General features: G+C 38.3%; 1 protein-coding gene across 4 annotated transcripts in view; it reads right to left on the reverse strand.

Annotated features, from left to right (window-relative positions):
• Positions 1-14,106, reverse strand: part of NCAM2 (neural cell adhesion molecule 2) — a 525,500-nt gene extending 511,394 nt beyond the window's left edge. For all 4 annotated transcript variants that reach the window (XM_060234386.1, XM_060234385.1, XM_060234388.1 and 1 more), the window contains exon 1: positions 13,908-14,106. In XM_060234386.1, the coding sequence (XP_060090369.1) occupies positions 13,908-13,959 (52 nt within the window). In that variant the 5' untranslated portion in view covers positions 13,960-14,106. The remainder of the gene's footprint in view (positions 1-13,907) is intronic.
• Between the last annotated feature and the right edge of the window lie 353 nt (positions 14,107-14,459).

Below are 14,459 nucleotides of genomic sequence, written 5' to 3' on the forward strand. Positions count from 1 at the left end.
TTTACAGCTTAATGGAATAAATTTAAAAGGTCGGAAAGGAAAATCTAGAAAGTCTGGAAGAAGAGGGGAGGCAGAGATGAAATTTGGACTTTATAAATATAAAGGACAGTGTTAAAAAGAGCTAAAAAGTGGAAAGGAATTTATTGTTTAGTCTACTTGCGGTTTTGAAAAAAGAACACCATCGTCACAGACCTGCAGCACATTCAAGCAAGACAGGAAGTACATCAAGTATCATGAGATCTCCTTACCAGTGTGAATGAGACTTCGTGGCAACAAAAGCAGGAAGTAGCGGAAGGAAAACCTACTCTAGGAATTTATGACCATTGAGAAACATCGGTGGCCATTGCTGGGAGGTCAAAATAAAAACAATGTTTTTAAAGAATTCAGGACATTAAAAATTGTTGGAGTTAAATGAGAAGAGGGTAAGAAGATAAATACTATTGGTCATATTATTTGTGTGGACCTTGGACGTTTTTAAAGGGGGGGGGAATTGTAGGGAGCAGTAAAAAGTTGCAGCCGCCATTTTGAAAGATTTAAAAACTTTAAAAATAAATATATTGACTTTGGGAGCTCCGAGGATGGCGAAATTGGGCTTGTTGTGAAGGGCAAGTCCTACTTTTTTGAACCTGATAGTTGAATTGGAAATTGGTGAGGTCCAAATTTTAGCTGTTTTTTAAATGTCTGAACACAAGTAGCCCTGTACAAGGGCTACTTCATTAGAAAAAATGCAGGACCAACTGGAGGCAATGGAGGCCAGAATGATGAAAGGGGTGAGAGAGATGATAAATGAATCGAAAAAATAAATTATTGCAGAGATTAAAAAAGACATGGAAGATCTCAGAAAGGAAACTGAGGAAACATCTAAGAAAGTGCAGGAGATAGAAGGCAGAATGAATGTATATGATTCCACCTTGTTGAAAATGCAAGAAAAAGTGACAATCCATGACTGCAAATTGATGGAGACTCAGATACGTCTGAGAGGAGTACCTGAAAAGGAGGATGGTGATTTAAAAGAATGTATAATAAAAATAATTGCAGAATTTTTAGAGGAAAACCCTGAAGAGACTAAAAACATGTATGATTATATGTACAGAGTGAACTCACTTTATGCCAAGAAAAATAACTTACCAAGAGATGTTGTCATAAGATTTATGACAAAGAAAATGCTGGGAAGAATCATGAATAAAAATTTTTAAAAGTCATTGATAGTGGGAGGCAGTTAAGTGAGAATCATGAAGGAGCTGCCAAGGCAAGTGATAAATGATAGAAGAACATATAAAAAGTTGACAGAAAAATTGAGAGACAATGGAATGAGGTTTAGATGAATAATACTTGAAGGTCTGAGTTTTGAACTCCAGGGGAAAAGAATCACAATTACAAATGCACAAGATATGCGTAGATTTTTTGAAGAAAATAAAGAATTTGCACCATGATGGATTACAAATTACTGTCTTGGAATGTTAATGGACTAAATTCACGACAAAAAAGAAGGGCAACATTTCATTGGATTAAGAAACAAAATTGTAATATAATTTGTTTGCTTTCAATGACATTAACATTAAACAAAATTAATACAGTTGTATTGGTAAAGTTCACTTACTACCTGACAACCAGCAACATTAGCACAAGCCACCTAGCACTGATAACTTGAACATAAGAGTTGCCAGGTCTAGCTCAGGAAATACCTGGGGATTTCTGGGGTGGAGCTTGGAGATATTCCTGTCACCTAAAATAAATAAGTAAATATACAGCAGTGCAGTTCCCTTGAATACTCTCTTCATTTCCTCCTCTTTTCTGCCTTCAAAGGGTTCCCCAATCAGCTGCACTCTCACTAAATGAAAGTGAACACACACACACAAACACACATAGCAGCCAAAATTAACAGTTTGCAACACCACACTTTTGTGATCTCACTGAGGCAATTTACTCACGGGAGCTGCTGAATGTATCAATCTGCTATATTTCAACCAACTTCTTCAGATTAAGACGGGAAAATGAAACTACGGAACACAGCCATCTAGGTTCTAGTTAACTTTTTACTGTTTATATAACTAATCCAGTTCTGGTTAACTCTTTACTACCCACACAAACAATTTCTGAAACGAATGTCAAACAAACAATAGGACTGTGCTAGCTTCCTCTCTCACACACTCATCCCACCCTCTTGCAGGTTTGTCCTGCTGAGATTTAAAAGCACATACATCTTTCAAAACACAAGCAGTTCTTTGCAAGTTTCTTCTAATCCTGTCAAGATTTAAAGGCATATGATGACTATTGGAGTGGGGCTTTCTCCCACTGGCCAGCTGGCTGGCAGCAGGGAGGAACCTGTAAAACTGGGGGTTCTCCCACTGGGACCTGGGGGCTGGCAAGTCTACTTGAAGAATCTTTAATTATTTCTATTTCACACTTTTTCTGATGCCACAAAGCAACCAACCAGTATTCTCCAAAAGACTGGAGAGAGTATGGAAGCAGGCAGCATGGAGCCATGAACATACACAATACCATGCGAAGGTTGAAATTCACAGTGCTTGGTTACAGTGGGTTGATTAAGGCAGGGAGCAGCAAATGGTGGACAACTAGTGGGCTGAGTTAGAGCAAATTAATTCCAATTTCTTCCCATCTTTGTCCCTTGCGTACTAAGAACACTCAAGTACAGAATTCAGTTTCTTAACAGATAACATGTAAATAAATTTAAGAAGAGTCTCTTATCTTGATCCAGCAGGCTTCTGTGATGTCATATTGTCCTCTTAAGGAAAAAAAATGGTGTAGTCTCTGTCAACCTTTCAAACCAACTCTATCCACGACCAGCACTCCAACCACTTGGTAATCCTTGGTATGGCTTCTCTCTATCTATTGTTCTTAATTTGACCTGGATTCTTTGTATCTATTGCACTTAATTTCTGCTATACACATACTAGTAATAAGTTCCACTAATAAAACGTTGCACAATGCAACTGTATGCATGCTTACTTGAGAACAAAAGTGTTAAATGGTGGGTTTGATGCATGAGGAGACATAGTTGCAGTGAATCAAAGCTCTTTATTGTGATTACAGCATGGCAATCGGTAAACTAAGACTACTGAACTGGGCCAACGGGCTAACTATATACCCTCTGAAGTTCCCATGCTAGAACACCACTGGGTTATTTGAACCAGCAGGGGGCTGGTAATTGGACCAGGGAAGCAGAGATTTGGATCATGCTTCCCATTATTCCCAGATCCCCAAGCTCAGTTCTAAAGACTCCAATAAACCAGGCAGGAAACATGAAACACAGAAACACAAAGTCATGCACAACAAAAAGTCACTAGATTCAGTTTACTTCCATGTAAATAAGCATATGGCAAGCCTGCCAAGTTAAAAGAGCCCAGAACAGATTCTTTCTGGATTCAATGCAGAATAACTCTAGTCTAAACACATTAACTTCAGTGGACTTAAAGCGAAGCAACTCTGCATAGGAATGTGCAGTAAGGATCCTACACCCGCTTCCAGCAATATTTCAGCCAATATTTCTTACAAACAAATCTTTGCATATAGTGTATTTTTCTGTACACTTTGTCTGCCTTTATATTTGTTTAAAGAAGTCTACCGTCTTGTAGGAAGATAACAAACCGATATTATTACAGCACCATAAATGCACTGTGCTTAGTAATATAAAAAAACAACTTAAAAAGTCAGGCCACTGCTCCAAGAAACAAAAAGAGTGCACAGAAAAGAAATCAAATTTTAGTCTGTGCATGACAGAAATTTAAAATATTGTATTTTAAAAAAATTCAAAAGCCAAAGTCATGCAATGTTAATTTACTGCCAACCAAAATAACCCAGCACAGTACCCATTTTTTAAAGAGCTTCAGATTTCTTCAACAGGCTGGATGTTAAAAATCAAGCAGAAAGCGAGATGAGGATGAGAAAGTCTCTCTTCTTCTTCTAATGGGGAGAGGGTACAGAGATTTAAGTGCTGTCCTATGCATTTTGTTAACTCAGAAGTCCAGTTGAGCTCAATGGGGCATGCTCACTTGAAGGTTGCTTAGGATTACAGTCTTTGCATACTACCTATGCAAAGAAAGTCATTATGTAATGGGACAGACATACATGCCTGTTTACAGCAGAAAAACAAACCAAAAAATCCTCCCCTCCCCATATTTCTAGATAAAAGATTCTTGCTTTGAATACTTAAAAAGTAAAAGTCAGATATACATGGATTGTCATAGATCACTTGTAGGCATGCCGGTCCGCAGGCTGAGAGCTTACAGTAGGCCCTGTAATAAGAGTTCTGTAAGCTCTTGGAAGACTGGCTACATCAGGGATTTGTGGGCTAAATATGCAAAGGACCTCCTGTTACAAAATGAGCCCTGAGGTTGGGGATCCCCCAGTTTTGGAGGTTCCCCCCAGATACCAGCCAGCTGGCCAGTCAGGGAAACCCCATTCCAACAGTTGTCCATGGCCCTGCTTGAAAAGAGTGGGTACTGAGTGCACTGCCCCATATGGCAATTCGCAACTTGCAGGGCAGCTGTGTGTGGTGCCCACTTTCCCCACAGCCATTAAAAGGGAATATTCTTTTTAAGTGGTTGGGGGAAAGCAGGGGCCATGTGCACATGGCACTGCATCCTTGACATGATTATGTTACTCTGCAGGACATCATTCCATCCAAGATGGCCCCAACCCCTCCCAGAATGCCCCCAATCCCCCCCCCCGGCTGTGGGGAAGATGAGACCTGACAACACTAATCACTTGTTTATTTTTATTGCATACCCCAATCCACAAGCCCTGCATCAGTTCAGTGTCCCTTATCTTAAACTTTATCCCAAAAAATATCATATAATGGACTCTTTCCCTCTCTCATCAGGCCAAATGAGACAGGAGAAAACACACAACAGATCATCATCAACCATACTTTCCCATTCCCCCCCTCTTCCTTACCAGACAGCACAGCAAAGGCCTAGCCAGACCAGACTAGACCAAGCCCAGACTTTTAAAGCAAGACATGTCACAACAAAGGCTCCAGCCAGGTCAGACCCTGACTATGCAGCAAAGCACAGTGACACAAAACTACACAAATTCATTTAGCCTTCACTAACTTTCTACTGCTACACTTGGACACTGGGCAGCAGATTCTGCTATTCTTCTAAGTCTTTGATTAGTCAACAGATCCCATAAGAACACACTGATAAAGCCCATTGATCTATTTTAATATTCTTCATATTCTTTCTATAGTTTTGCACTGGACAGCCAGGTGCTGTGGTCCAGAAAAGAGTCTGTGTGAAGCATAGCCCCCTAGCTAGAGTGTAGGGAAGGATATGGTGAGGCCCAGAAAGAGAATCAAGTGAGAAGCCTAAGATTGATTGAGGAAGCTGACAGCCTACAAGCCCTGGACTGCTAGTAAGTTCAGTAAGGCTTCTGGTTCACTTTTATTGTTAAAGAGGCAAGTGGCATGGAGCTAAGCTTAGTGGGCACTGACCCTTCTGCTCTAATGGACCAGCTGATTGGCTCAATTTAAATTTATAGAAATACAGGGCTTTTTTCCTTTCTTTTTTTGAGCAGTAACACATGGGAATGCAATTTTGGCTGGCCTGGTGTCAGGGGGTGGTGGCCTAATATGCAAACGAGTTCCTGCTGGGCTTTTTCTACCAAAAGAAATGCATCATTTTCCTAATAGCAAGGCAGCTTGGGATAGTAGATGCATATTTTACATTCTTTTTCTGCACTTCTCAGATTTGAGCGCCCCAGGCAAGTGAGGCCTGGGAATTCACTTGCCTTGCCATTGTTAGAGTTCTAAACGACTATCCATAGATAGTTTAATTAGGCCATAGTTTCATGAACTATCTTAACAATACATTTTCTTTAAGATAATGATAATGTTGAATTTATTAACTCTTATTTAGTGCACTTGAGATAATTTTATCTCCAAATACCAGCAGAACAGCATGCAAAGTTTGAATGCAAATGCAACATTTGGAAACAGGAGTGTTTCTCCTTTACGTAATGTGTTTTAAGTGAAATCTGAATGCTTTAGTTGTTCCTTGTTCATGAACAAAAATGTCAGAAGTTTGTTTTAGTTTAGCCAAACCAAATTATTAACAATGAAGTAGATATAATTAGAAGCAAAATTTGTACCTACTACTAAACAACAAAGAAAAAAGCACTGGGAAATAATTAAATGCATTTCAATTTATTCCTCAGAAGATTAACTGGCAGAACTGCTACAACAAATATAACTTTTCATACAGGTATTGCATGAAACTTAGTAGTATTTATAAGGGCAGCTAACACAAAGAACATTTAGAACATTGCAATGCTAATGATTGCACATCTTTTTCTAATGTGAGCACTGTCACAAAAAAGGGAAAAAAGACCATAAATTGAGCCAGGCTTCACTTGGACTCTATTACAAAATATGTGTTCAGTAGTAGGTCAGAGACCTAGCATACATGCAGTATTAAAAGTATATTTGAGCACATGTAGAATGACTTTCACTCCCCACTCATTTTGCTTAATAAGGAAATGACATTTTTTTACTTATAAAAGTCCCTTATGCAGAAAAGGAAAATAGGCAAGACAAAGAGAAGGATTTTTTCTTTGTGTTATTTCTCCATTTCTCACCTATACTTTCTGGCTCCAAAGAGCTTGCTCTGGGGAAACTACTGAAACTCGTTTGAGCAACAGAGCTTCATGGCATGTATCCAGGAAACCACCATAAAAGATCCTCATTCCTGTAGTTCCTGAGAACTGAAGGTTTCCTGGATTTCACTCAATAGTGCTGAATCCAAGAACAATCACCTCCACTGAAGTTCCTTTGCTCAAGTTAACCAGCTGTCCATGAAACCCCAGCAGCTCCATGGAGCTCAGTCACAGGAGATCTGCAGCAGCCCAAACCAAAGTGTATTTCTGACTCAAAAGGAATGAGTTCTTGTTCTCATAGGGGAGTTCTATTTCTGTTGTATTTTGGTTTTCTCCTAGTATTGTTAGTTGATTTGGGTCTTCCCCCTCCCCTGGGAAGAAGAGCAGAACATAAATAAACCAAATAATAATATGTCTTCATCCCACAAAATCCATTGTGGAAGCTTGTCTTGGATTCAGGGAATTAATATATCATGTTATGTTCATATTCTGAGTTTCTACCTTTCACTTTTGGCCCAGTCATCACAGGGGCTTATATAAAAGTAAGCTGGACTAGAAAGAGATAGTTCTTTCTTTAATATTTTCCTGCTGGAATAGAGATCTACTGCTTCTATACTCATGTATGTCCCATTTTGTCCACATGTTTTAAAGTTCCTTTTTTTAATGTAGAGAACACTTGTTTACGAAACATATGGCTTCCTTATCTCTTGTGTCTCTTAAGGATGGCCCAGACTTTCAGGCACTGCCTTTGTCTCATTTTCTCTTTTCATGATTATGAACTAGTTTTGTAAGAAAGTGTGTGTGTGTATGTGTGCACACCTGTGCATGCATGTTTGAAGCTTACAGACTTTGATTGAAGCCGCTTCCAGTATCCCAAAGGTATAATCTAATAACTCAATGACTATGGGCAAAGAGAATCTGAATTGATAACTTATTTATTTTATTCCATTTATATCCCACCCTCCCCACCGGGACAGGCTCAGGGTGGGATATAAATGGAATAAAATAAAATAAATAAGTTGCAGCCTATTACCGTGCACAGATAAAGCACACAGTAGTAATGTAAGAACTATCTCTTAATTATAGTTGAAATTATACTGTATATCAGCTGCTGGTCCCCCAAGAGTTTTTCTGTGGTTTGGGTTGCATCCCAAACCAGAGCCAGATCCCATTCTATCTATTCTATTTTTCTCCCTAGTGTCTGATATGATAATAGAGCTCCAGTACTCTAGGCACCTTGGGAAATGTATTTTTTTTTATCAAAGCATATCATTGTTTTGGATATATGGCAGAACTATACATCTCTGTGCTCCCTCTGCCAGAAGCTTAGTGACATGTGCTTTTTAGAACACTTGACATCCATACCGAGGGCACTCAGGTGTCCTTGGAAATTTGAAGTCCTGGGGTCTTTGGCACCTGGGATGTTGTAGTTATAGCTCAGTAACACAAACCAGCTATTCTAATCCTTTTATTCTTCTGCTCTTACACTCTTGCAAATAACTGCATAACGCAACAGTGTGAATACTAAGGAGTGAAATTCCATTGTATTTATTATGCTTCTGGAAATACATTTTTTGCTGTGCTCAAACACTGTTGAGTCTGTTCTGTGGAGGATTCATACTGACTTATTTATGTCTGTGAGCTGTTTTGAGTGAAATATTGTGGTTTAAAATTATCTACTCTAAATCCAGCACTTGAGCATTGCAACTACTGTCATTCAACTACCTTAGCTGCTCCTAACAAATCAGCATATATCATCTGAAGCATTATAATATAAAATGGCAGTGCTGGTCATAAATTGTTGGATGGCTATGCAAAGGGAAGACTGAAGAGTCCATGCTCTCATATTCTGCTTTGTAAATAAACCCAGGAATTCTGATATGACAGCTGAATTGCTGTTTTCAAGTTCCTTGCAGACCATTTCTCACAATACATATTACTTTATATGAACTGTCCTGATGACTGTACAAGTACAATTCCACACAGCCTATATCATCAGTTATAGTAGATACAATATTCTTCAGCCCTCACAAATGTGAGAACCAGGGAAAATAATGTTATTATAATTGTGGAAGTGTCTGCCAGTTATACTGTACGACCATGAAAATTTAAAAGTTATCATATAGATAAAATAAGGATTTGTATGCATTTTGCAAGAACATTAGTGTATAACCCTTAGCTGGGTTTTGGATTTTTTGTTGTTGGGGGTGGGTGGGTACAGTAATATATAATGTACAATATAATATTAATGGGGTAAACAGATTAATTATATAATATGTCCTTTTATGCTTAATATAATGTACTATATAATATTTATAATATTATAATATATATAATATATATATAATATAATATATAATTTATAATATAATATTTATATTTATTTATATTAATGCTTAATTATACATAATATGTCTTTATATCATTAATACAGTGTTTTATCATTAATTGAAGGTTTGGTACAGAGCATCATTAATAAGTTGGTTAATAAGTTATAAATAAATAAATAAATAAAACCATGATTCATGGTGCGATTTGTCATCAATTCACTAGAAGAAGTGTTTTCGTTTATGTAGGTCTCGCATTACATTCAATGTAAGAATCCTACCAGCTCCACAAAGACTCCAGCCAAGAAAGCAACAACACAATTAATATTGTTTTAAATCTTCTCAAGCTTTATTAACTAGCCACTAAACCTATGAATATGGATGAAAGCCCATGTAATCTTAAGAGAGGAAAAGGTGAAATGTCATTGTAATCACTTCAAATATTTTTTTTTAAAAAGTTAGTGAAGTAAATCCTTTTATACTTGATTGAGAAAGGTGCAATGGTACTGAATGCTAGCAAAATGATTTAATTTTTCAAATATAACTTTCTTCCTTCATATGTGAACTTCCTTTACCTCCTTTGGCCACATGGTAAACACTTCCTTGGTTTCAAAGAAAGAGTATAGCATTCTTATTTCTAGCCAAAGCAGCTCTCTTGACAAGGCAGAGTAACATTTTCCATAATCACCTTTCAGCGGCAGCCTAGTTCCCTTTCCAGGAAACTGGATAGATGAGTGTTTGGTTGTCCTGGGTTGCTACTTTGGATTATTATAACAAGAACTAATAAAAGCTCTTATGAGTTATCACAATATATCTTTGTCTTTTTCCCCCAGTTGTTCATTGCGAAATCAACTAGAAAATATACTTTCTTTTACTTTGGGGAGAGATGCCTGTGTACAAATCATATAATCTCCTAATGTTGCCAACAATGGATGGGATCTAAAGGTGTGCCTTCCACTCAGGAAGAAATTCTTAGAAGTCAAAAGGGTGCCTTTGACCCTATGTATAGTTCTTTATTTTGTAGTTAAATATTGGGAGAGAGGTGTGTAGCATTAAAAATTGTCCATTGATGAATTCTTGAATAAGTGTCCAGAGAACAAATTTTGAATGGAGAAATGGGGAAGTGTCAGGGAAGAACTTTGTATTGGTTAAGTATTTAGAAAACTTAGTAATTAATAAACTTCGGTTTAGTCAATTCACAATGGGCACAAAAGTAAAACCCAAACTTGTGGCACAACTTCACCTTTCTACAGAAACCATGTTCCTGTTTCCTCACAAAAACAAAGTCCAAAGAAAATGTGAAACCTCAAAGATTTGTCTGACATAACTGAAGAGAAGATGTTAATCATATATTTCTAAGCCTCTGTCAATGACCTTAAAAGGGTACAACTAAGATTGCACTGCAAAAGGTCTTATATTTGCAATCTTACCACTTTCTATAAATGGTTTAAACTGTGTCTGTTCTGAATTCTGTACAATTAAATGTGGGGTGTTGATTATCTTAAAAACAACAATGCTGACTGTAAACAGTAGCCTATTTATTTATTTATTATATTTGTATCCCGCCCTCCCCTGACAGGCTTATGGCAGCTAACATCAATTAAAACAACATAAAATTTCATTATTACAATAAAATCACAATAAGTTATTAAAACATCTCAAGAGTATACAATTTTGATCCCTAGATGGCTATCAGTAATGTAATTAGAACAGTAATATTTAATGGAACAATACCACTGCCTACAATTTGTGTTGTTTTGTTAACTTTCAGATAACATCCTTCAATACACTCAAATCTTTAAATATATGTTTTCACATGAAGTTTAGAATAAAACTGCCCATTCAATAGAATCTGTTGATTTTTGATAAAACTTAAGTGGAAATATTAGGCCTTATTATCTAATTATAACATTGATCAGCACTTAGGTCTGTCAGTGCTTTGCTCTTGTCATTTTAAGCAGCTGGTTAAAAGGAACATTGTAACTTCTTGCTTTGAACAAAATACATTATCCTTTTTTGCCAGTTTAACAGTGCAACGCTTCCCAAAGAAATAAGCTTCAAACATGCTTCATAAACTCTACAGCAAGTATATTGCTAACATAAAACCTGAACCCTGGGGGTTTGTATATCTAAAGCAAATGACCCCAGTGATTACTGCCTACTTTATTTGTGCTTCCCATGTGCTCCCACTCTTTTCAAATATCAAGAGTGAGAAAGGTATTCAAAGACACTAAAAGTGCATACAGAAAAGCCTGTCCTTGTGGTGGTTAGCAGCATTACCAAAAAAAACCTTACATTTTTCTTCACATTTTCTCCAAAATTGCTCCTTCATAATTCCCTTTCTCAAACATACTTTGTCTCCATATTTGGCTTCATGTTAATGAATATTCCTCCTCCTTGCCATTTAAGTTAGTCAAGGAAAGCTATAGGAGAGATACAGCAATTCCTGATGCTTCCTTCCTGCCCTCTTTTAATTACACCATTGTTTGGGATGCTTGTACCTATAAATAACCTGATACTGCCACCAAAACCATTCAAAAATTAGGAGGCAAAAAGTCAGTTTGCATGTGTGGTTATGGGAGATCATGCTGAACAGAATATGCCCAAACATTCACACTTAAAAGGGCTAGGGTGGTGCTAGAATAAGAACAGGATGTTGCATTTAAACCTTAAAAGGATAAGGTTTAAGTCCTTTTGAAATGACAAGTATTTTGACTGAGGAGATGGGGGGGAATAGAAATGTTTAAATAAAAAGATCCATCAATAAATAAAAATGTGCTGCTATGTGAACATGGAAAGTAATAATTGTAAAGAATTCTGAACAGGCTTATATAAATTAATAATGTATAGCTTCTCTTGGGAGTTGTTAGTTCATGGTAAATTTCATTCTTATTATTGTTTGGCCCAGAGGAATGGTCTAGAAAGCATATAATGCAGTATAAGCTGACTAGATCCAGTCCTCGATGTCAGATCCGATGGACTCATATGTAAGCTTCTCTGAACTCTCCAGAGAATAGCAAGGAATCAGTGTGATAAATAAAAAAATGAGTGGTACTTTCAGTGATGCAGTTTATAGGATACCGCAACATTCCCTGGACATCAAAAGAACAATAGCACTTTGGACTATTGCACAGATGTAATTCTTAATGGTTATCAACACTTTCCACATAAGCTAGCTCATTAAGCAGATGTGAACTAATGGCTACCCCTGATATGATGCTCCTTTGCTTAGCTATGCCTGTAGCTCTGCTGAAAATCCTCATGGCTGAATTACTAATTAATGTTGCTCCAGAGCCCACACCAGAGATGGCAAAAGCACACAGCTGCATTTCAGCATAAGACAATAGTATCCAGTGACTTGTGTTCCAAGGACTTGAGATAAATGATTCCATAGTGTTTCAGTCCTGAAGGCCTCTTATCACTGGGTTATAAATGTGCAACAGTGCACAAATAGGTATTTTTAAGACTCCATATTTTATCTTAAGCAGTCTATATGCAGCTTTGAAATCATAACATTTTTAGAGGGAAAAGAAAGAATGCACAGGAAAGGCCTGTGCACCTAATTTGCATCTTATTGTGTGAGCTTAGTTTTAGAGGGTGGGGGGGGGTTCATTTGATAATAAAGAATAGAAGAAGTCACATCCCAAATGTCAAACTGTGCTTGAAGAATGATGGAAGACAGGCTCACTCTTCTAGCTATGTAAAAGCCTTGCCTTTACACAGTGCAAAATTAACAAATTTAGCTATTCAATGGAACTCTATCGCCCCCTGCTGGACAGAGTAGCTCAATAAAAAGAGCAACCCGGAAAATTATGGATTTTGTTCTTTTTAATTATATGCTTGTGTGAGAAAGAGACAGAAAAAGAGACGGTCTTCTCTGCAACACCTCTTTTGCTTTTTTTTTTTTTAAAAAAACAATGAAATAAAACATAGCGCGTTACAATAAAAGAGCATAGGAAGAATCCACTGAAGGAGCATAGCAAGAACCTCTACCAATTTAACTCAGTCTTTTACTTCATGCCAAAAACTTGTCTGAACAGTTTGAAATGCTGCAATTAATTTGCACAAAAAGCTACTTTCATTGTACCACATCCATACAGTGCAGAGCTACATCCCTTTTTCAAAAAAGTCCTGGAATCCTGAAGTAACCTAGGAGCAAAGAGAACAGAAAGGCCAAGCCTAGTACGTTTTTTAACCAAAATGCTTCTTGAATATATATTTGAACACACATGCATTACACACGTGAACACCAGAGGCATACAGGTGTACCCTTTGCCTTTTATTACTTGCTTAACAATCGTCATTCACTTTCTGAATGTATACCTGCTAAGAACCACCTTGCATCAAAACTGCTATGTGCATACCTATAGATATAAGACATGTCATACAAAATAGAATCGAATGTCTGCTTAGAGCAATTTGGGAAGCAAACAGAAGAAAGCTCTCCACACAGAAACACAGAGGAAGAGAAATTTTCCTTCTTGGCAGGGATGACCCCCACCCCACCCCAAAGCAAAAGGATTTCTCGCTGACAAGGTCTGTTCCATCCATTATTCCCCAGACACCTTTATTTTAAGGAATGTCAAGTATAATTAATACATTTTAAAATGCTTTACATTTCACCCCTTTCCTTTCACTGCACATGGGGGAAAAAAAGATCAGACGCTAAGAAACAAGCACAACCATTGTTCGGTATAACAGGACAGAGATAAGCTCCAAGAGAACTGCAGTTAGCATCCTTCTGGCTGTTCTTCATCCTTTTAAAATAAATAAATAACGCCCGGGCTGCTTTCCCCACAGGCAGGCAGATGTCAGAGGGAGTCCCGACGCAAAGGCTTCAGAAGCGAGATTTGGAATGTGATCCCCCCCCCTTTAAAAAAAATCCCGTTCATTTGCATTCAGATCATTAACAGGCGAAATACTGGGAAGAGGCACGCAACAAACACAATCAAGCCGGGCTCCTACCTTGGCCGCTACTGAGGAGCAATCCGAGCAGGTACAGAGTCGGCAGGTTCATATTCAGAGCTCGCGCCGGTGGACAGTTCCCAAGTTCGAAGTGCAGAGCCCAGGGCAAACCCGCTCCAGCCGCTACTTTACCGCCGCCCCAGCTGCTGTTGCTGCTCCTCTGTCCCCTCCTTGCTGAGGTCGGCCTCCTTCAGTCACACGCACAACCCCGAGCTCACAGGCCGCGCAACGCCGCTCGCCAAGTGCCTGCAAGCGCCTCTTCGCGCTTGGCTATATCAAGGAGGTAGCAGCGGCAGCAGAGGAGGAGCCGCTACACACATGAGGGATGGGATATATCCCTCCGCCAGCACAAATGCACGGTTTTGGGTGGGTTAAAAAAAAAAAAAAACTGGAGCGGCTTCAGTCTTACAGTGGTAAGACCAAGCGAAGGGTGGTGGAGAGAGGATTCTTCCGCCGCTATTACTGTCAGAGCCTGCCGTTGCTGTCAAGAACGGTGTGCTGTCGTTTCCCGATAGATTTCCACAAAAGGACTCCGCCTCCACTCTACTTTCA

Source organism: Heteronotia binoei, chromosome 3 (assembly GCF_032191835.1).
Source record: "Heteronotia binoei isolate CCM8104 ecotype False Entrance Well chromosome 3, APGP_CSIRO_Hbin_v1, whole genome shotgun sequence".
NCBI lineage: Eukaryota > Metazoa > Chordata > Lepidosauria > Squamata > Gekkonidae > Heteronotia > Heteronotia binoei.